The sequence below is a fragment of the Pelecanus crispus genome, chromosome 9 (genome assembly GCF_030463565.1).
Source record: "Pelecanus crispus isolate bPelCri1 chromosome 9, bPelCri1.pri, whole genome shotgun sequence".
Taxonomy (NCBI): domain Eukaryota; kingdom Metazoa; phylum Chordata; class Aves; order Pelecaniformes; family Pelecanidae; genus Pelecanus; species Pelecanus crispus.
The window spans coordinates 30,624,692-30,646,708 of NC_134651.1; the positions used below are offsets into that span (position 1 = coordinate 30,624,692).

Genomic DNA, 22,017 nt, shown 5'->3' on the forward strand with positions numbered 1-22,017 from the left:
GCGCGGGCAGCGGGAACACCCGGTCCCGGCGGCCATCCTTTAGGAAACGGGCCGCAGGCACAGAGGGAGAAACTACAACTGCTCCGTAGGGAAGGGAGGAGGGAGAAAAAAAGTGCAAAAAGTTTTGTTGTGTGGCGCAGCGCCGCCGGGAGGGTGGGTTTTGCTGCTAACGGAGACTGACACCTGGCCACGTACTTCTGCTACCTCAAGAGTCTCCGAGGTGGACATCTGAAGCACCGCTGCCACATACACTTCCCCACCAGGAAGGGAAGCAAGCAGCCAAAGCGAGGGGAGCGCGGCCGTATTAAGCGTAAGGCATGAGACAGAGTACCAAACTATATTTACTGTATACAATAGTAAAGGACAACAAATAAATGTACAAATTGGTGAATAAACAATGAGATCTACAGGACATCCCACCCCAGCCCACATACAAGAAAACGAAAAAGAAAACAAGGGCCTTTCCAGCAAGATTTCCAGCAAGTGGGAAGTGATCTAGCATGGCCAACTGGGTTGTGTAAATATAAAAGGTAGATAACGATCCCATGGAGCAGCAGCTGACAACCTATCAAGGGACAACAGGATGGCCTTCATACAAATTCATCTGGAACAGACTCCATACTTCACGTGGAGCTCAAACCCATCACACAAATGCATTTAAAATTCAGTAAGTTTTGGGAGGCAGTAGAGCAGATTATCATTTTTTTGAACACACGTACACACACACTCATCTATCTCTTTTCTTGCTCACCAGGTTGACAGCTCTTCTGCGCATACAGCTTGGTGACATTAAAAGGCGCTTTTTCCCCTCATTTATCAAGTTTCTCTACCAAAAACAAGTATTAAAAAGAAACCTGAGGCCACACACTTCTAGTACCCACTGAGAAAAAAAAGAAACGTACTACGGGGAGCAGGAGAAAGGTGACAGATTCTGCCCATCACCTGACAAACAGATGAAGCTGCAGTGACAGGTTTCTTTTTATGAGCTTGCACAACAAAAAATACTGCTGCTCTATCACAAGCATTAGGTTTTGGACCAGCTGCTCTGCTAACTCTTGTTTTTGACAATAATTCAGGACAAATCTAATTCCTGCATTAAAAAAAGTGTATTTCAGATGACTTTATCATAATATGACAAAGCACATGTAAATCTGCAATATTTTGAACTCTGACTCTATGCTAAGCATTGTATCTGCATGTACCAGCCTTGTGTCATAGGCTTAACGCTTCTGAAGTAACTGTGTTTGCAACACGTGCTAAAAACTTAAAATCAGCATCTCTGTTCCTTCTCTCAGGCATATCTTAAAAGGAAACTTTTAACGCTCACAACTGGCATGAAAATATACTGAATTATTTACATGATTAGAATTAAACAGAGGGGCAAGACCAACAAGAGCCAGGAATGAACACTCCATATCCGAACACATGGATGAATATTTAGGCCACAGGTTTAAAGAAAAAAAAAAAAGATAACAGCAGAGAGACAACACATATTACTTAATCTGAACTTAAATCAAATTGGCCCAATTTAAGATATAGATTAATCCCTGCAGATACTGTTTTGACTTGCACACGCAGTACGTCAAAGACAACAAACAATTTTGGTAAATGTCCTCTAAGTTTAGAAGAATCCTGTGTGATTGGCATGTTCATTTGTTTACTATTTAATAGCAAATCCAACGACAGATGAGAGAGTGAGGTGTGATGAGGATCCTTAAACTCCTCTTCTCAAAATGACAGCATGTCTTAACACACTCCACCTGTCTGCTGTTGGAACACATCGATAGTGTCTTCATCTTCCATCTCCAGCTGTTAAGAGTAATATGGAAAATGTAAGACTTGAAATACACATGGTTACAAAAGCACTTAGCTCTCTACTCCTAACCAGTACCAGTAAAAGAGCATTTAAGGTGTAATTTTAATTAATTAATGCATGAAACACTTTCTGTCAGACACTCCAGAGTGGGCACTCCATCGTCTCTCCAATCAGAGCATCGCCAACACTGAACTGGGTTTCAGAGGCATGCTTGTCAGTCAGAACAAACTCAGCAGTTTAGTGTCTTCCACAACAAATCACCCAGCCAAGCATCTCCTCTGTTCCTTGCCAGCCCAAGAAATTCCCCACATTCTCAGCACTGCCGGTGCTGATGGCAGCTACAGCCTGCAGCTTCAGTGCCGGCTCTGAACAGGCTGACGCAGAAGTAGGATAGAGCCGAAAACGCCAGCACTTGCCAGGGGTCCTTTTCACACCAGCACTCCAGTGCCAGCTTGTTCAGCACTGATGCTCTTCTATGTTCCCCCCAAACAGTGAAAACATTCAAGGGGGAAAACAAAAATCCCCCCTAGACAAATTATTTGGAATGTGCTAAACCTCCAGCAACTATTTCAGAATCATTTTGATTTCAAACACCTTTGATCTACACATAGACATCAAAATATTTGTATAGCAATTTGCAGTAAAAGTATTTTTCATACCTGTGCAGGTGTGTCTGCTTCATTAATTGGTTGTCCATCAAATCTGAATCTAATCTGCCTCATCGACAAGCCCTGCAAGTTTAAAGTAATTAATATGAGAAACCACATTTTTGTTTCTGAATCCAAACAAAACATTTACGGATTTACTGTCAGAACAAATATTAACAAAATTAAGACTCAAAAGATTTAACCAGGCAGGAAACAGCACATCTGTCTTGCTACATAAATTGAGGAAGCGGAGCTGTTTTGTTTGAGTGACATCCCGCTGCGCTGCTGTCACAGCAAGGACTCTATATGGAACCACAGGTGTGGGTTTGGCACCTGGTTCTGATCCTGCTCTGCAAGGCACAAATATCAAAAGTTAATTTACAAAGATAATTTAAGAAGAAATCGATCAATACACCATTCTATAAAGCCTCAGAGGACATGTCAGGAAGGAGCAGCAGTCAGAGAAGTAATGGTAGATTAAGTTGACTCAAAGGAAAACATTTTAAAAGAATCTGAAAAAACTACTGTTTTGTGTAACTAGCTATCAGCACCGACTACCCATATAGTTAAGACAAGTATTCACTCATGCCAGGCATCTGCTCCCAGTTCTAGTTCCTTATCTTCTGATGAAAAAAGGAACCATAAAGAAGACGCTTTGAGGAAAAAAGAACTTGCAAGACTTGACACAGATTTTCCCTTGCAAGGTTTATTGGAAAAATGCTAGGGTCTAATATTAGTAAGTTAACGTTGCCCTTAAAACCCAAGCTGAATTCACAACTGAATCCTGTTTTGATAGTGTTTAATCACACAAGGCAGCCTTTATTCCTTGCCTCAGGGAACAAGGTCTTTGCACAAGGTCCCTGCACAATTCACACTTCCAGTCATACACAGAGCCACATGAACGCAAAAACTCCCCGCACCTCTCTGAAGGCCATATGTATTCAGTTCTCGTTCCTAACCCATATGCTACATCAGGCATGGGACAGGGCAGAGCCTAAGGTTCAAGTAAGCAAAGAAAGGATCCCGCACGTAATGGACAAGGGGAAATGCCGGCAACAAACCCTAACTCCACTTCCGAAAGCCATTCGCATCCCCGCCCTCTGCTCTACACCACCTAACACAGTGCAGAAGAGCAGGCACTGAGGGCTACAGCCTCAGGAACTGGGCTATGGGGATAAATCCCTCTCCTGTTTAGCTCAGGGTTGCACTGAGGAACGGCCTCCAACACAGAGCACGAGGCCGCCACCTGCAGAATACAGCAGTCCAAACTGCATAGCGGGCAATGGGAGAGACCCTTGAAGGGAGGAGGAAAGAAGCCACAACAAAGTCATAGCAAAGGAGAATTTGGTTTGTGCCATTTCCTGAACAGAAAATACACTCTGTATAAAGTTGACGAAGTTTTCAAAGATGACAGAACTGACAGTTATGAGGGTAAAAATTCAGAGTGAATTGGTCTCACAGGATCAGAATTGGTCTCACAGGATCAGAATTCAGGAAATTTTGATAACGCTGTCATGGGACATGGTTAGAGCTCTGGGAGTGCCTGGTAAGGAACAAGCAGTTTTCATTAACTGAAGAGAAAAACTCTAACACTTAAGAGTTGACAGCATCCCGAGTCCTCACTCTCCGACACGCCTGGATGTGTTCACCCCCACGCACTGGTGTTTTTACTGTTTCAGACAGAAAAGCAGCAAAGTTCCCACCATTCCCAGGACTCTTCCCTATGGAAGGCGGCGAGCCGGGAGCGGCAGGAGCAGCCCCGTGGAGCCGTGCCTACCTGCCGCTCGCAGTAGGCCTTCATCAGCTTGCTGAGCGGGGTGTGCCGCTTGATTTTGAACTGCACCACGGAGCCGTCCTGCCCCGCCACTTTCAGGTTGATGTGATCGTTCTCCGTTTTCACGCCTTCCTGGATGAAAAGGGGGAGGAAGAAGCGGGTTCAGAGCCCGACCAGGCGAGCCGTGCTCCGGGTGAGCCCCGCCGCGCCCCCACGCGAGCTCCCGGCCCCGCAAGCAGCGGCCCCGCCGCCGCCGCCACCCTCGAGGCGGGGCGGAGATCGTCCTCGGGCAGGACGCCACCCGCTGCGGCCTGCGGAGGCTGGGCGGTCTCCCCCAGGGCGACAGGGCCCGGGACTCCGCGGGGCCTCGGCCTCGGCCTCCTTCTCCTCCTGCCGCGCGCCCGCCCGGCCCACCCCGCCATCTTGGCCGCCGCACGCCGCCGGGCGGGGCGGGGCCCCACCGGCAGCCCTGCCCCAGGGCCCGGCGGAGAGGCCTCTCCCCCCCGCCCTGGGCCTCGCCACACCGCAGCTGCCTCAGCTCCGCCGCGCCTCACCTTGGGCTTCTCCTCCGACATGGCGGCGGGGACGGGGCGGGGGGAGGGGAGGGGACGGCGCGCGCGCGCTGAGGGAGCGGCCCGCGCGCTCGGCTCCCGCCTCGGCTCCCGCCGCCGCCTGCCGCCCGCGAGAGCGCGCGCCTCGGCCCCGGCCCCGGCCCCACCCCCACCCTGCCGCCGCGCCAGCCGCCCCGCGCGCCCATTGGCTGTCCGGGCTAGGTCACGTGAGGGGCGGCCCGTAGCGGCCAGGGGCGGGGAAGGCGACCGCGCGCACCTCCCCGGGCGGCTCTGGAAAGTGCGTCACGGGGAACCGGAAGCGTCGCGGTAGGAGGGGTGGGGCCATGGGGCGGGGCCACGGCCACGGGGACGCAGGCGTAGGGGCGGGGCCGAGGGCAGCCGTGTCCCCGCCGAGCCGCACGGGGGCGCCGTGCTCCGCCCGCCCGGGCGCTCCGCCGCAACGCTTAGAGCGGCCCGTGCGACGGCAGGCCGGGGCTTCCCCCTGACCGCAGGCCGCCCGCCCGGAGCAGCAGCTAGGGCGGCCACCCCGAGCAGCTGCATCTGCCGTGCTGCCGGCAGGGGGACCGGGCGGACGCCGAGGGAGGCCCAGAAGACTTCCGGACCCAAAGCACAGCCCGGGTGGCGGCTCCATTCCGGGCCTGTCCAGGAGCCTCCCGGCACGGCCCTGCCCAGCCCGGCCTACTGCCGAGGGCCTGGGGCTGAGCAGCCGGGAGGGCAGGAGCTTACCGCTGCTGGAGAGAGGAGACCCTGCTGGAGAGGAGTGGGGAAGGGCTCCGGGTTTCCCTGAAGAAGAGAATCCCTAAATACAAGGCACATCCCGGCTGGGGACGCTTCTCCCGTGGGCAGTGCAGGCAGCTGCCCTTCAGCAGGCGGCTGTGCCAGGGCTGCTTCCCCCAGCCCGGAGAGCCCCCCTGCGGGATCGCAGCCCTCCACAGCATGGGGGTGTGTGGGACCAGGAGAGGAGAGAAGGGTCTCCCCCAAACCTCCATCTCAGCATCCTTCCCCACCCTGGCCTTCAGGAGAGCAGACACTGGCCCCATCGGGGATCTGCTTGGAAGAGTCCCAGGGGACTTGGAAGAGTCCCTTCCCCTTCCAGGGGTCCATCCCTGCAGGGATGAGCAAACTGGCATGGAAGAAACCAGGCGTGGCCACTCTCAGTATCCCCAGTGTTTTTATTTCAGAGGGACCCCGGCGGGTCTGGCTGCCCCACTCAGAACCGGAGCCAGGGGAGGCGGCGCGTGTGGTCCCCTGAGCCCGCCTCGTCCTCCTGGACCCTCCGCAGCCATGATGGATCTTCCCTGGTCACCAGCGGGTAGTGGAGCCGCCTGTGCCCATCGCTGTCCCACTGCCAGGACAGGCTCCGCACACGCTGGCGGGGCACGGCGGGGCTGCGCTCCCTGCTCTCAGCAGAGAATCTCCGGCGCCGGGGACCTCCGGGGCCCTGCTGCTGCTGCTGCTGCTGCTGTCGCCCCTGCCCCGGCCCTGCGTAGGGATGGAAGCGGCTGCGGCGACGGCGGGCCACCCCAGCATGATCATCCTCGACCTGCAGGCTGCGGGTAGCCACGATGGGCCGCCGGCAGATCGGGCAGCTGGCAGCTACGGCGGTGGCAGCCCAGCGCTGGATGCAGGCGTGGCAGAAAACGTGCCCGCATGGGTCCACGCCAGCGGGGCCTTGGTAGGGATCCAAGCAGATGGGGCAGGTGTCCCCCCGCCGGGAGCTCCTGTCAGCTCCCGGCACCACCGGCTCATTCCTGGACGCCTCCAGTGCTGCTGCTGGGACTCAGTGTCCTGTCAGCTGCTGGTGGGACTTGATGTTTTGTCTGCCGCTGGCAGGAATTGATGGGTGCCACTGGCGGGACTCTGTGGCTCCTCAGCTGCTGGCAGGTCACAATGTCTGGTGTGCTGTTGGCAGGACTCGATGGCTCGGATGCTGCCCACAGGACTTGACATCCAGTGTGCCACTGGCAGTACGCGACGCTGGCATATATAGCTGCCCACCGCAAGTGACATCGCAGGGTAACTGTGACTCTCTGGTGACATCACAAGGCTCTGGGGAGTGCACCCGGGGGCGCACCCAGGAGTTGTTGCCCCAGCCTGAGACAGACCCTGTGATGCAAAACCCATCTGGCAGCATGCTTCACACCTCTGCGTTTGCTCAGGCCCCTTTCAGTCCCTGTTGGTGGTGGTTGTGCCAGCATCACACACTCACAGAGCGGTTGGGGTTGGCAGGGACCTCCAGAGGTCATCTGGTCCAAGCCCCTGCTGAAGGAGGGCCACCCTGAGCCAGCTGGACCCTGGGCACCGCTGAAAAGAGCCAGGCTCCATCTTCTCTGCACCCTCCCTTCAGACATATCTATGGAGAAGATCCCCCAAGCCTTCTCTTCTCCAGGCTGAACAGTCCCAGCTCTCTTCAGCCCATCTCCGGTGAGGACTGGAGAGATGTTCCAGTCCGTTCCCCATCTTCGTGGCCCTTTGCTGGGCTCTCTCCAGTCTGTCCCCGTCTCTCTTGTCCCAGGGAGCCCAGCACTGGACACAGCCCTCCAGGGGTGGCCTCACCACTGCTGAGCAGAGGGGAACCATCTCCTCCCTTGACCTGCTGGCAACACTCCTCCTCGTGCAGTCCAGGACACCGTTGGCCTTCTTTGCTGGCTCAGAAGTGGCTGTCCGCCAGGACCTTCTCTGCAGAGCTGCTTTCCAGCCAGGCCCCCCCAGCGTGCCCTGGTGCCTGGGGCTGTTCCTCCCCAGGGGCAGGACTTTGCATGTCCCTTGGTTGAACTTCAGGACGTTCCCATCCGCCGATTTCTCCAGCCTGCTGTGGTCCCTCTGGGTGGCAGCGCGATCTCCTGGTGTCTCAGCCATTCCTCCCAGTGTGGGATCATCAGCAAACTTGCTGAGGGTGCACTGTACCCCATCATCCAGATCACTAGTGAAGAGGATCAGACCCAGTATTGACTGTTGGAGTACACCGCAAATGATCAGTCTCCACCTAGGCTTCATGCCACTGATCAACACCCTCTACTTCAAGACCTAGAGCATCAACATTCAAAATCACTTCTGCACAGATCAGAGACTATTTGCAAAGTTCGACCTTCCCCAAGCCTTCCGCTATCTCCAAAACCATGAGAAGTTTCTGTGCTATCATTTATTGGCCCCAGTTAGCATTTTCATCTTCAAATACAGCAACTCTGGAATATAATGTAGGATCTGCTGCATTGTTTGCCTCCTCCACTTTTCCTGAAAATACCGCTGTAGCACTACACGCTGAAACTGCCTATCTGAAGCATTTTGTGCTCTCTGCAAATACACCGAGGACGCCACCATGAAGCTCAGAGAAGCTCAGGGAGCCACCAGAGCAGACATTTCTAAAACCCCAAAGGTTTTAAATCCCTTTGGCCAAGGTGGGTCCTGGGTCCCAAAGGAAGCTCCAGGTGCAAACCAGACCCGTCGTGCCCTCATGCACAGTTTCTGCAAAATGGTTGGCATCAGAAAGCTTGCGAGAAAGAAGTGTCACCACCAAGGCCTTCCCTAGAGCCACGCACCCATCACAGAAAGCCTTTGGAGACAATCGATGGAGAAACGCAGCCAGAACTCTCTCCTACCTTGGCTGTAGACCAGAAGCAGTGCTGGACCTTTGCCTCCTTCACTGCTGAGGGACTCAATGACAGATTTCATGAAGGTCAAAGGCTGCATCATGACCCCTGAGAACTGCTGAGATTGATCCCCACTGTTCACAGTTTCTCCTGCTGCCCGTTGGCTCACAGTTGTCACACAGCCTCTTGGCGGGGCATGTCGGGGCTGTGTTCCCCATGCTCAGCAGAGAATCTCCAGTGCCAGGGACCTCCGGGGCCCTGCTGCTGCTGCTGCTGCCCCTGCTGCCATGGCCCCGGCCCTGAGTAGGGATTGAAGCAGCGATGGCAGGCCACCCCAGCATGGTCATCCTCCACCTGCAGGGGGGAGGCCCGTGCTCACAGCTCAGTCTTTACCCAGCGATTTCACCTCCCTCAGGGCATTGGCTGTTTTTCCCACCTTTCCTATTACATGGCAGAGTGTCCATGTCCTGCCCTGGGAATCAGCCCAGTGCTAGCTTTGTCTGGCCTTTCTGTGCAGGGCTGTCCCACAATCACAGCACCCTGTATGTGTGACTGTCCTGTGGCTCAAAGCCAAGCTCCCCATTACACTCCATTAACCCCTTCTTTCCAAGTTCCCTCATGCATCCTCCAAGTGCCCATCGTCCTTGGCCGTGCACCCTGTGGGCAGTGAGGCACACTGTCCCACCCCTGAGCTGTGCGGTGCCCATCGCCAGCTGCTCCCCCTGCCCCAAGCAGGGCAGCCTTCCCAGCGTGGTGGCCTCACAAAGGACTAATTAATCCTCATGAAGGGTCTTTTTAGATGCCAGGCTCAGCTCTCTGTTACAGTGCAGGTGTGTTTCTTCCCGGACCTGGGCAGGCATTTCAGCCACCCAAGGACCCAGCTTCACCACCCCACCAAGGGCCAGCCGAACCAAAGGGATCCCCAGCTTTGCAGTGCATCAGCCCCACAATACCTGCACACAGCAACCTTCACAGTAGTAATTAGAAAAATTAGCAGAAGCTCCATCACAGGCTATGGAAAGCAGCCAGCAGGCCAGGGATGCTGGAGCCTAGGATGCGAGCAGAGAACTCAGCACTTCTGCTCAGCGATAACCAGCGCTGCCCTGGCAGCACAGCATGCCTTCTGCTTGTCCCCAGGGCACAGTTATGCTCCATCCAGGCAGGGACCCGGTTCCCCAGGTGGAGCAGGTCCCTCTGCTGCCGTGGTTCAGCAGAGGAGGACAGAGCCTGTAACAAGTGGGGTCCTAGTGAGGGGAATCTGCTTGCAGGGGTCCCCCATCCCTGATGGTTTTGGACGCACCACCCCTTAGTGCTGGGAGCGGGGCCAGTGGAAGTCCTCACTTCCCAAAGTAGCCCAAAGGGATTATACTGGGCTTAGTCCCCAGGGCAGGATGGGACCCAGAGCCCATTGCAGCCCAGGACGGGTAAAGGCAGCTCTAGCAGCTTTGTGGTTTAGCACCAGCTGCCCCCATACATTGCTTGTTCTTAAACAAAGCTCCCACAGGATCCCCCATACCTTTGGTTGGCAGGGAGACCACAGCCCCTCCAGGCCAGCATACCCAGTAACGCACAGGACACAACCAGGATCTTTATCAACATTTTCACTTCTCCTTACAGGGCTCTGCACTTTGTTTTCCACACGCACAGGGCAGTTTGTGCAAGGAACTCCAAACCAAAGGCAGGGCACTGGGGATTTCTCTAAAGTATCATCTCCCAGCCATGCACAGCTGGATAAGATGCTGTCACCACCTCCCACAGCTCTTGACTGGCAGCACTGGGATGCAGCCCCTGCCCAGCCACTCCATGTCCCGGTTTTGGCTGGGATAATTTTCTTCCTAGTAGCAGGCACAGTGCTGTGTTTTGGATTTAGTAGGAGAAGAATGTTGATAACATGCTGATGTTTTTAGTTGTTGCTGAGTACTGCTTATGCTAGTCAAGGACTTTTCAGCTTCCCATGCTCTGCCAGGTGCACAAGAAACTGGGAGGGGGCACAGCCAGAATAGTTGATCCAAACTGACCAAAGGGCTGTTCCATACCATATGACGTCATGCTCAGTATATAAACTGGGGGGGGGTTGGCCGGGGAGCAGCAATTGCTGCTCGGGAACTGTCTGGGTATTGGTCGGCGGGTGGTGAGCGATTGCATTGTGCATCACTTGCTTTGTATATTGTTATTATCATCATTACTCTTTTATTTCAATTATTAAACTGTTGTTATCTCAACCCAGGAGTGTTTCTCACTCTTACTCCTCCAATTCTCTCCCCGATCCCATCGGGGTAGGGGGAGTGAGCGAGCGGCTGCGTGGTGCTTAGTTGCTGGCCGGGGCTAAACCACGACAGTCCAACAGACTAGGACAGAAGATGGGAGGGCACCCAGGAGAGCTTGGCAGCCTGACCCTACTCTTTCAGCCCTCCTCCCAGCACTGCAGCCTAGTTTACACTAACAGGAGCACAGGTTATAGACCAGATGCTTATTCAGCATTGGCAGAGTCATTTGCTTTGTTCCTACCACCTGAAGCCAAGTATCTCCTGGCAGCAGCCAAAGACAGCCTAGATTAAAAGTCACCTGCAAGTCTTGCATCTTTGACCATCCTGGCAAAAGCCAGCCAGATTCTGGCAGCCAGCACACAGCTCAGGCAGTAGCAGCAGCAAGGTTTCATAGCTGGTTTAGCTTCAGAAGTTCAGCTCAAGCACTTTGTGTCCGAGGGCCATAAGCCTGGCAACGCAAATGAAGCATTTTGTGCAAGCCCACAGAAACGCTACCATCTAGAACCCAGAGCGAGTCACCCTACCTGGCAGAAGAAAATAGGCAGCTTTTCTTAGACAAAACTATCAAGGTAGATGTATTGCTTGCATGCAAGGCTCCTTCATACTGCAAAGCCAATTTTGGTCAATTATAGGACCATGTAAGAGCAGTCAGCTCCCATCCTCCTTTCCCCACCCCTCTGTCCCTTACATAGGTAGCACAGCACAGGGTTTAGTCTGTGCCCAATGCTGCCAGGAGTTCCCAGGCCACCCCACTTACACAAGGGTCCTCAGGGGTGCTAGGGGACATGGGCCAAGCTCTTGCAGAAAGACCCAGCTCCTTTCTTAGAGAGCAGCATTACTTCCACCACCCAGCTTTTCCTAACAACTGAACATCTCCAGGAACAGACTCCTCCTTTCAAGCCCAGCAAGAGTTCAAGGCAGCCTTGCTTCTGCCTCCCTCAGCCTACCCCATCAGGGCCTGACAAGCTAGGACCACGTAACAGTGACAACTCCAGCAGCCATCGCTGCCAACCCCTACCTGATGTGGAAGCAGAATTAAACTCTTTCAGACTAGGATAGTAATCAAATCCATTTAATATATAGTCAACATATTGTAAAGGCATCTGAATCCTACAGTATTGCTATCAGCCATGGCCATCAAGCCCAGGAGACTACCTTTCTAGAAAGGCATAGAGAGGTAGGAGAGTTGGGGCATTTTCCCAGATTAGTTTCAAGTGAGAACGTGCACATGGGACCTTCCTCCTAGAGGCCCAAGATAACCAGAAATTTGTGCTTTTTGAAAGGAATGCTAATGCACTGGGACAAGTACAGGCACCTGGAGTAACAGCCAAGGCATCCTGCTGACCGACTACTCAAGAAACTCTTGCTGGCTTTTCCCTATGCTAAAAGAAAAAACAGATAAAAAAAGAAAGACAGAAGAGCCTGGCTCTGTGTGTGTGTGAAGGGTATTCAGTGAGGCAGGAGCAAGAAAGATGCATAAGGTTGCTTTTGTTGTTGGCCAGGGACAAGGACTGTTACTTGCATTGCTTTGGACTCCATTACCACCCCAGGGGTGAGTGAGAAGAAACCTGTTCTCCAGTATTGCCACCACATTTTCCTGCACCAGCAGAGCAAGAGCAAAGCTCTGGAGCAAACTGAGCATCCGGAGTGGGGACAATGGTGCCACCAAGCATTTGGCTCATCTTCTGTGGCAGCTGAAGTGGGAAGTGGCACCACAGTTGTCTCCTCATGGTGGGGGAAGCATGGAGTCCTGGGGCTCTGCAGGAAAGCACTGTGCACTGGGGTGAGCAGGTCTGGAGGTGCTAATTGTCAAATTTTGCGTAAGGGTTCTCTTCCTTGAACAGGCCTAGGAGAGAAGAGAGATTCATTCAGACAGCAGCAGCCATGCTGGTCACAGCCAGCAAGAAACCTAGTTCTTGGTTACAACTTTGTCATTCACGCTTCATCCAGGCTCCTGTGCTGCAGACCTTCCAAAAGACCTGCTCTTACTTGAACCGTGCATGCAGTCAGCACTATTTCACTCTCCTCTGCACAGGAGGAGAGATCCATTAAGAAGCTTGACCTAATAGCAAACTCCTCTCCCAGGCACTCCATATAAAGTCCAGGTAAAACAGCATGACTGATCTTCCAGGGCACCCCTTCTGCACACTCCTTCTGTTGCACTGGACTCAGAAGCAGAGAGCCCCAAATTAAATTCAAGCTGTCCTTAGACCTGCTCCCTGCTCCTACATCCACAGACTGAGAGACAGCAGAGCAAGGATACAGGGCTGACTTCTGGGCCAGTGACAAGCCCCCATGCCACTCTGCTGGCTGTTTTCCCAGCCCCAGCCCAACACTTTTGAGGAACAGCCAGAAAGGATGAGACTGCAAACTCTGCAGTCAGGCTGCAGCAAGACAGAGCCCTGGCATGGCAAGACAGTCCTGGAGCACAGCTCCTCCACTTCCACGAGGAGCTTCCCCCACTGACTGGGCCTTCAGGCACAGCTTTGCCTGCTCTTCCTCCCCCAGAGGAGCCAGCCCTGCCAGAGACCCCCAGATCTCCACCCAACCTGGGCCTGCAGTGGGCAGCAGCTGCAGGCAGAGGAAAGGTCTCCAGCTTTCCCTACAACCCCCACCCCTCCCCAAAGCCAGAGACCACCATGCTCAGTGTGCCTGAGCCCAACTGCTCCCGGCTCCACAGCCACCCTGGGAGAGCCTCTGGCAGCCCTGACAGCCAGGCAGAAGAAACCCCTCCACCAGCTCTGAGCAACTGGCTGCTGTGCCCCCTCAGGCAGGTCCCCACCTGCCCTGGGGCCATAAGACTCACTTGAAGGACAGTCCAGCCACAGGAAGGAGGCTGTGCACTCCCTGAACCCAGGGGACTGAGCCACCTCTCTGGGAACTGCTGCTGGCACACAAGACTGTCGCTGTGGTCAGGCTGGTGCCTGCTCTGTGCTCCTGCAGCTGTGGGCTCCCACCTGGCCCTCCACCCCACGCTGTTGGCCACTCAGTGAGGGCTGCCAGAGGGCCATGCCTGAAGGGCAGCAGCATTACAGCTGGTGCTGTGTCTACCAGCTTCTGCTTCTCCCCTCCACTCAAGCCCCAGCAGCTTCTCACATGTGGTGAGTTCTGAGGACACAGGTCCCAGGGAGTGTTAAACACTCCCTCTTCCCTGCCCAAGAGGAGCAGCACTTGTGTGGGGTCACGCACCACAACCCGAGCATCTCTACTCCTGCTCCCAAAGGGCAAGAGAGCAATTCACTGAGACGAGGGGAGCAGATACTGCGTTTTCCCTGCTGGCCAGGCCTCCTCTGCAGCTGTATCCATAGCAAGGAACACAGTTACTGAGACTGCTCAATCTAAAGCTTAGTTTGAATCACTTGCATCAGCACTGTACCATATTTTCTTCGGATTTCATCATGCCGTGATTTCATCTCTGCTCTCCTGCAAGAAGCAAACAGAAAACCCACAAGTCAGTAACTCATGATACAAAACCAAGCAAGAGGAGCTACAGCTCCTTGCTTCTTCCCAACCCAGAGAGCTCCAGGATGCGAGGTTTGCTCAGCCCCCTGCCACCCACCTCCTGGAGGCACTGGGGACCAACAGAGCCTGCACATGTCAGCAGCCCTCAGGGAGTCGGATCACCATTGCGATGCTGTATCCATGAGTCACCCCAGAAAGATGCTGCTCATGAGGTTTATGTTCATACTGAGGTTGAAGCAGCCACTGGCTGCACATGTGGAGCCCCACATGCCTCCTGGCATCACATTTGACTATACAGACAGGAGCCAAATTGTTCTGCAGCCTAAGGCAGTGTGGCCTACTCACAGGGGAGCAGGGGCTGCTGGGCAATCTCACCTCTCCTCCTGCCGCACCCGCCTCTTCTCCCGCTCCCTGGCTGCTCTCTCATCATCCTTGTCTGGCCTGACAGACAGAAGAGCCCATTAGCAGCATTCAGCACTCAGTTCTGCAACAGCACACGGTTGCATCTGAGCTACTCAGAGAGAACAGGGAACCCCTCCGATACTTGCTTTTTACTCTTTTTCTTACAACAGCAGCAGCAGCAGACCCCCAACGTGATAAGGATTGTTCCTCCCACCACAGACATCGCAATGATCAGGGCTTCAAAGTTCACTAAAGGATTCGACAAAACACATTTAGCACACAAATACATGGCTGCCTGGAGTTACAATATTTGCAAGCATACAGCTACTGTCACCAGCAGCTTCAGTCACTGGGCTGGAGACACGTGTAACAGCCTAGGAAAGCAAGATGGACATCGTTATCTATAGGTATACCAACTGTTGGCAACAGCACATACACACCAACAGAGTATACGTAGCTACTAACTATAGCGCTCAGTTACTGGCTATGAAGAAGGCAAGAACAAACGCGCTCAGGTCAAACTCCTCTGGCAGAAACAGGAGCAAAGCTGTCTTAATCACTAATCCAGGTGAACAGTAACCCATCAAGGGGAAAAAAAACCTGGAGGCTTCAGTGCTGAGGAGCTACCTCTGACAGAGAGGCCACGGCTAGCACTGGAGTTACTGCCCACAGGAGCCAGCCTCAGAAGTCATCTAAGATGAGATGACAGTGGACTGGAGGCACTTATGGGTGTCTGGAGTCCTCTGGCGAGAGACAAAGTGAGACAAGATCTGTTGGGATTTATCAGTTTGGGGTCAGCAGTGCTGCTGAAGCAGCTGAAGGCAGAGGGCTGCTTCATGCACCCCACCACCACGTCTCCCCAGGACTTGGGGGATCTGCTTGCCCATGCACAGCACAAAACCTGCTGGGACATGGTGGTGAAGCAGCGGCCTTGAGTCCTGGTCCCAGGGAGGCAGTCATCCTACTCTGCTCCTGCAGTAATAACAGTAGAGACACCAGCCAAAACAGACATATCTAGACATCACCTGAAATCCTTTGCAACAAAGAGGGGGTTCTTCCAAGTATGATTCAGACTCTTCAGAGACTTGGGCCTGTGGAAATATTTGTTTAGGAGCCACTTCACACAGCAGCCACATTACAGAAATCCTGGTGCACCTGAGCCTGCTCAGAGCACTTCTGATCCCATCTGCTCCATGCAGCTCAGACCATGAGCCCAGCAGAACGCCCTGAGCACCACACATGGTGCATTTCAGGGCATTTCAGAAGATGCCTGCCTGTCCCCTCGCTGCAGGGACTCAGCAGTAGCAGGCTTACTGGGGTGCTCCAGACTGAGCTGACTCCACCACTGAAGTTGCTTTCAAAGCCTCCAGCTCCTGCTCCCAGTGGAGAGCTTCACTGCTGCCAACAACTGTGCCATCTGACTCTCAAATCATGCTGCATCCCTACCCAGGCTACCATGGCAAGCACCATGAAAGGAATGTGGTGCCAGACAGCTGCCATGGCCTAGCAGGTCACCAGTGAGACCAGAAGTCAGCAAGCCATCATCTTGCAGACACTTGCATTTGTCCCCACAGGTGGGCTCATGCAGCCTCTCCAGCAGTCACCCAAGCAGCAGGGAGGTCTGCAGGTCCACATTCCCAGTAAGGCTTTGAGAAAGATGGTATTTGAGACCTGACTGTCCATGTCACTGTCTTGCCTCAGAGCAATGTGAAGCTTTCGCTGGCTGTACTGCGGCACACCCAGAGTCATGTAGCGAACAGCCCAAAAACCAAGGATCAGAAGTTGGCCCAGTGGGGGTGAGACAAACCCAAACAGGCTCTTCAGCTCAAAAGGGAGTTTCTCCACCAGCACTTGTCTGTATTGCTGTTTCTGAAACCTTGGCTTTCAGGATGAGCCTGGGGTTCAGATCGCCCCTTCCCACAGAGAGAGGTCTGTGGCAGAGCACTGGGCACTCCTCCACCTGATGATAAAGGCTTAAGTCACACACCCCAAAAATGCAGACTCATTTAAGAGCTAATCTCCCACAGGATTAATCTCCTCTAAAGCAAGTTTTACAAGCTAAGGAATGTGTTCTTCTATAATGAAACCTTTTGTGAAGCTACTCGCATACAAACTAGTATTTCAACGTCTTACACAAGTTTCAGAAAAGCATACTGTAGTGCTAACAAAGAGGAGATTCTTCCTCCACAAGGAACAGGAGCAGTTTTAACTCTCTTGTGGGTAGAGAGCCCAGCCTCAAGCGCAATAGATGTCAGGTGACCACAATTCAACTCCAAGTTCCCCATCAAGGGGACAGGTGAGAGAAATCAAGCCCCAGCTTGCTTCCTAGCTGTCCCAGCCCCCAAAAGCTGGGTCCTGTCTGAGCATGACCATGCACCAAGCTTGGTCTAAATAAGATGCTCATTTCTCCAGAAACCCACCAGGAAACAGAGCACCAAGAAGGAAAGGCAGCCAACAGTCAGCTGTTAGCCAGGAAAAGCTCCCAGAGGTGACCTGGCTGCAGGCAGCCAGCTGCAGCACAGCTTATGCAGGGCTAGTTTTGTAAGAGGGTATTTTCTCAGGTGGGTAAGAACTGAGCAGGACCACGGCACGCTCAGCACTAGAAGCCCATGCAGGCCTCCACAGAAGTCACCTCACTTCTGGTTCCAAGAGGCTCCATGAATTTTAACAGCCTGCCTGGGACAGCAGCCACACCGCTAAAGGTGAAGAGCCAGAAGTCGTGCAAGGAACAATGCATGGGGTGCAGAGAGGAAAGAGCTGCCAAAGAGTCAGACGCTGGTGTGCACACTTTGAGTGCCAGGAAGGTTTGCACAAGCAGCTGCTCACAGAGGACCTTCAACTCTTGTTCGTAGGTGCTGGCCACATGTGGAAGCCTCCATCACACCAGAGCATGACGAATGTATTCAGAGTAGCTAATGCCCCGCAGGTCCTTCTTGCCAGAAGGCAAGGACTGCTCACACTCCACTCTCTCACCCATGATTCAGGAAGTTTTGAGAACCCCGATTGACTTCAGCATGTCATTGCCACACCAGCAGTGAGAAAGGGAGGCAAGGGAAACTTCTCATTACCATTAGCCCAAGCGGCAGTCAGTGCCGTTTAGCAGCAAGCATTAAATGCATGATCAAGCATGATCCACTTACCCCAGCAGACTCCCCAGCGCGCAGAGCGGAGCTCACAGAGATCGGCAGGGGGGAGGACTCTTCGGACAGGGTAGTCCATGCACCTCCCACTGCTGGCACACCACAGGCACTGGGACACAGGAACCAGGCAGCACAGTGTTACTGGTGCATGGCAATACTGCCAGTTAGCTGTAGCAACAGGGCCACTGCCACCTGCTCCCAAGGACCAGGTACCACCCAACAGCAATGGGATGCTTGGGAGTAACAGTTGTGTTCAGTCAGCACAGGCTGCATCAGGCTTGCCTGTGCCAGGAGAGGCAGGCGAGGAGAGTGCAGATTTCTAGAGCAAGTAAAGATGCTGAGAACTCTTCTCCTGGCTTGCATGATGGTAGTAATCACCAAATCCTTCCTGTTTATTCTGTGCAGCATTTTTGGAACAACAAGAAAGCCTTTGAGACAAGCGACTCAACACAGAGCTGATGAGCAGGAGAGGTTTGTATGTGCCCTCACTAGTCTTTCCCAGCCAGACTACCTGCAGCAGCTTTGCACCTTCCTCTCCTGGTGGCTCCAATCCCCAACACCAGCATTCGGCTGGGTTTGGTCAAACTGGTTCTGGCTAAGTCAGCTGTGAGATCTGACTTAAGTTCAAGTTTGCTGATATCAGAGATAAAGCAGCAGAGGTTGGCAGGACCCGGGTACGCATCCCTGCATCCACCCAGTGCCACGGCACCCACAGACTGGTGGAGGGGCAGCTTGACCAGCCAGTCCAGCCCTTTCAGCTCCTTCACCATGCATGTCCCCCTGACAGTGTCTCCCATCCACAAGGAGGAGCTCCATTACTCTACTGAAAAAGCATACAACAAAACCCAAGCAGTTTCTAGCAACCTCTTCCCAGAGCACTGAGGGGTGTTAGCCCTCTCACCGTCATGGGTGGGTGGCATTTGCAGCATGTTCAGGACAAAGGCAGGGGAGCAGCCCCGCTTCCAGGAGGGAAACTGCTCCCTAACAGCCCCACAAAGCCCATGCTAAGTTTTCAGGCATTGCAAGAGACTGGGAGTTTTACTGCTGCTACTTACAGTGACATTTTTCAGACACTCCTCACAGGTCTTGTTAGTATACTGGCGACAATCTACAGGAAGGAAAAAAGACACTTCAGTACTTTGAAGAGCTTCTTGGTGGTTTAGAACTCCAGGCTCCTCAGAGCCTGCTCCTGCCCAATGCTTTGCCTGCTCCAGGACGCTGTCACTCCCGTTGGACCAGGGGCAACGCAGCTTAATGCTGCTGCAAGAGCTGCCAGCTTCAAAACACACTCGGTGTCACAGTGGGAAGCCCAAATGCAAATGGAAGTCATCTGCCTTGCCCATGCTGACCCAAGGCCCAGAGCTGTGAGTTCCTCTCCCTGGGTCTTATTTCCCTAAAAGCCTGACCATCTGCTGTGGCCAGCAGGCAGTGGGACAGCTTGACACAGCTGGAATCAGTCCAGAGGGACCCTGCAAGGACAAGCATTGGGCAGGTGGTGCAGTTCTGTATCACAGGATGACGGAGCAGCTCAAGCAAACAGGCCCCAGACAAGGAAGATACTACCAGGAAGAGCAGAAGCAGAGGAGCACAAGGAGGGAGACATGCAGCTACAGTCCCCGTGGGAACCTGTACCCTCCCACTGCACATGAGGGCACATGCCCCAGCCAATTCATCCAAAGCCTCCTTCAGCAAGAAACACTCCAGATGACAGGAACAGTATCACAGCAGAAATCTGCACCCATGCTCAGAGCCTGTTTCCACCCCTATTTGGCAGAGGAAGACCCCCACTCTATAGACATGGGAGGCTCTCAGCACCAGTGCCACTGTGGATGACAGCATCCCCAGGGAATGCAGGTCAGCTGGGTGGGGAGAATGGATCAGGTCTGAACACACAGCACAAGGTGGCCCAGTCCAGCTGCCTTCCTGGGCTTGCCTGCAGCTCGCAACAGCACTAGCTCTTCAGCAGAGTCTTCCTACAGGATACACACCTGCCATTTTACTGGTATGCTCCCCCAGATCCTCAGGAAAGGTGGTCTGCCAGCCCTTGAGGATCAGCCATTTAAACCTTACCCCTACCTAAAGAGCCTAAGCATCAGCCTGTTTGACTGTGGTTTAAAAAAAAAAAATAAAAAAAACAAACCAAAACACAACACAAATCAATTTGCCTGACTATTCAGTAACTGGTGGAAGAAGGATCACTGCTTTGCAACACCTTAATCAGGAAAAAAATCAGTCCCAGAGGTGCCTGTTTTCCACACTCACAAGCAGCAAAGCTGCATTTTCTCCCTCCAGCTGGCAGGAAACCTCAGCTGTCAACAGTCACATGCTCTGTGCAGCCCTCCAAACAACTGGACCACTTATTAACATAGCTCAGATAAGGGTGTTTACACACCACCCAGAGAGGTTGAGATTGCAGATTTTAAACACTCTAGGAAGCTGTGTCCTCCCTATTTCTCCAGCTGAGGCCAGAAAAGCATCACAGTGCCTGTGCTGCCCCCAAGACTGTTTGCTTACAAGGAGTCATAAAACAGGCCTCTCACACCACCAGAGGCCATCAGCAGGCAAAAGGAGAACCTGCGGTTTTAACCAGGCTTCCTACTGACACCCTGCTTTCGCCCTGGGTGTCCCCTCTCCTGGCACCCCCAGGTGGGGTTCATCCTCTGAGCATGGGAAGCATCACAGTCCTCAGGGACAGAGGTGGGAGAGCAGCTCTTCTTATGCTAGAAGCCTCCTGGATAATGCTTTTGCCACTAGGCTACAAGGCAAGTGAGGCGAATGGCTCAGGGCAGAAGGAAGACAGCAAAAGACATGCTAGTGTTCACTCTCCTCCCAGCCAGAGCCACCATGCCGCTGTCAGAAGGCTGGTCATCATGTGGAGAACAGTTCCTTGCTCGGAAGAGTAGGCAGACTTTTTGGGACACCCCTGAAGGGAGCTGTCCCCACCCTTTGCTAGAGCTTCTCCTCTACCTGGCATGGCACCCATGGGGCTATGCTACATCCTCCACCCACCAAGGAGAAGCAGTCAGCCACCCACTGCTCCTCACACAGAACTGAAGGCACCCATCTTCTTCCCGGTCTGAAGCTCTCAGCCTGAGGCTCCCCCAGCTGAAGGGGGCTCCCTGGACTGAAGGAGGAGCTCATCTGAAGTGCCATCAGTGCGGGCCTGGCTGCCCAGCAGTACCCCCTGGCCCAGGACAGGTACCCAGCTCCTGGCTGAGACCTGGCCAAGCCATTAACATCACTAAAAGCAGTTATATTGCAAGCAGCAGCTGGAAACGTGGCAAGCAAAGCCTCTCTTCCCCGCACCCCATCTTCCAGACCTCAGAGGGACGTGACAGAACCCTGTGCTGCACTTGATAACACCCTGCAGAGCGCCCAGCAAGGATGGGACCTGCCCTCCCGGCTCCCACTGCCCATGCCCATCCTGAGTGGCCACAGGGCCCTGACCAGCGGCCACCCCGTGCCCACGGGGCGACAGCCTGCACCAGGCTGCTTCAAGCATCAGACGTCCCACAAAAGCGGGACCCAAAGTAACTGCAAAGCCATGATTTTGGCGTGCTCTGCGAGGAGCACTTGCTGCCAGGCCTCGGTCCTCCTCCCCATCCCCTGCGGCGCGGGGGGAAGCGCCCAGCAGGGCCGGGACCGCAGGGCTCAGAGCCCCCGATCCCGACGGGGGCCGTCAGGGTGCCGGGACCGGCGGAGCCGGGCCGGGCCCCCGCCAGCGCCGAGCCCGGGGCCGGGGCCGCGCTTACCTCCCGCCACGACCTGCGCGGCGGCGGCGGGCAGCAGCGCCAGGGCCAGGGCGGCGCCGAGCCGGAGCGCCGGAGCCATGGCGGAGCCGAGCGGGGCGGGCAGGAGCCGACGGGGCGGGCGCCACCGCCTATGTAGGGCCGAGCGCGGGGGCGGGCCGGGGGCGGCCCCTCCCGCCCCGTCCCTGGCGGGCCCGGGGGACGGGCGCACGGAGCCGGCGGCGGCGGAGGAGCCGGCTGGAGGAGAAGGAAGAGCTGTGGGACCAGAGGCAGCCGGTGCGGTGACTGGAGGAGCTGCTCGGCCGGCTATCCCTCCCCGCAAAGCGGGCGGAGAGACCCCCGGGGCTGCCGGAGCCCCCCAGGGCGAGGAACCGCCCGCCGCCCCCCGCGCAGCCCCGCGCCCGGCCGCAGGAGGGGGCCAGACCCCCGCGGGAGGAGGAGCGAGCGGCGGGAGGCTGCGGAGGCACCTGCCCTCTTTCAAAACCGTCCGGGTTTGGATAGTGCCAGCCTGCAAGGAAGACCCTTCTCCTGCCCCCTGCGCGAACTAACCCCCAGAGGGTCCCCAGATCCCCTTCCCTTGCTGTTACGTCAGTCTTAA

The 22,017-nt window shown here is 54.6% G+C and overlaps 2 protein-coding genes across 3 annotated transcripts; both read right to left on the minus strand.

The window, feature by feature from the left end:
- Positions 1-323: 323 nt before the first annotated feature.
- On the minus strand, positions 324-4,843 carry SUMO3 (small ubiquitin like modifier 3). Of its 2 annotated transcripts, XM_075716661.1 has the most exons (4): positions 4,792-4,843; positions 4,241-4,369; positions 2,476-2,547; positions 324-1,809 (listed from the first exon to the last, which is right to left on the minus strand). In XM_075716661.1, the coding sequence occupies exons 1-4, from the start codon at positions 4,810-4,812 to the stop codon at positions 1,747-1,749; spliced, it is 285 nt and encodes a 94-aa protein (XP_075572776.1). In that variant the 5' UTR covers positions 4,813-4,843; the 3' UTR covers positions 324-1,746. The 2 variants fall into 2 exon arrangements, with proteins under 2 accessions (XP_075572776.1, XP_075572777.1); XM_075716662.1 differs by lacking the exon at positions 2,476-2,547.
- A 7,625-nt stretch (positions 4,844-12,468) lies between these two features.
- Positions 12,469-21,501, minus strand: PTTG1IP (PTTG1 interacting protein). The gene is made up of 7 exons (XM_075717002.1): positions 21,423-21,501; positions 18,726-18,778; positions 17,671-17,779; positions 14,677-14,779; positions 14,504-14,569; positions 14,043-14,089; positions 12,469-12,512 (listed from the first exon to the last, which is right to left on the minus strand). Exons 1-7 carry the CDS (start codon positions 21,499-21,501, stop codon positions 12,469-12,471), a joined length of 501 nt encoding a protein of 166 aa, XP_075573117.1.
- Positions 21,502-22,017: the final 516 nt, after the last annotated feature.

What these genes read in the sequence shown, in the direction of transcription:
- SUMO3 (XM_075716661.1), bottom strand. Translation starts at nt 4,812, where the DNA reads ATGTCGGAGGAGAAGCCCAAG. An exon ending in AGGCCTACTGCGAGCGGCAG is followed by an intron (nt 2,548 to 4,240) that starts GTAGGCACGGCT and finishes TTAAACTTGCAG; the next exon opens with GGCTTGTCGATGAGGCAGAT. An exon ending in AAGCAGACACACCTGCACAG is followed by an intron (nt 1,810 to 2,475) that starts GTATGAAAAATA and finishes TACTCTTAACAG; the next exon opens with CTGGAGATGGAAGATGAAGA.
- PTTG1IP (XM_075717002.1), bottom strand. Translation starts at nt 21,501, where the DNA reads ATGGCTCCGGCGCTCCGGCTCGGCGCCGCCCTGGCCCTGGCGCTGCTG. An exon ending in CGCGCAGGTCGTGGCGGGAG is followed by an intron (nt 18,779 to 21,422) that starts GTAAGCGCGGCC and finishes TCCTTCCTGTAG; the next exon opens with ATTGTCGCCAGTATACTAAC. An exon ending in TGTAAGAAAAAGAGTAAAAA is followed by an intron (nt 14,570 to 14,676) that starts GCAAGTATCGGA and finishes TCTGTCTGTCAG; the next exon opens with GCCAGACAAGGATGATGAGA.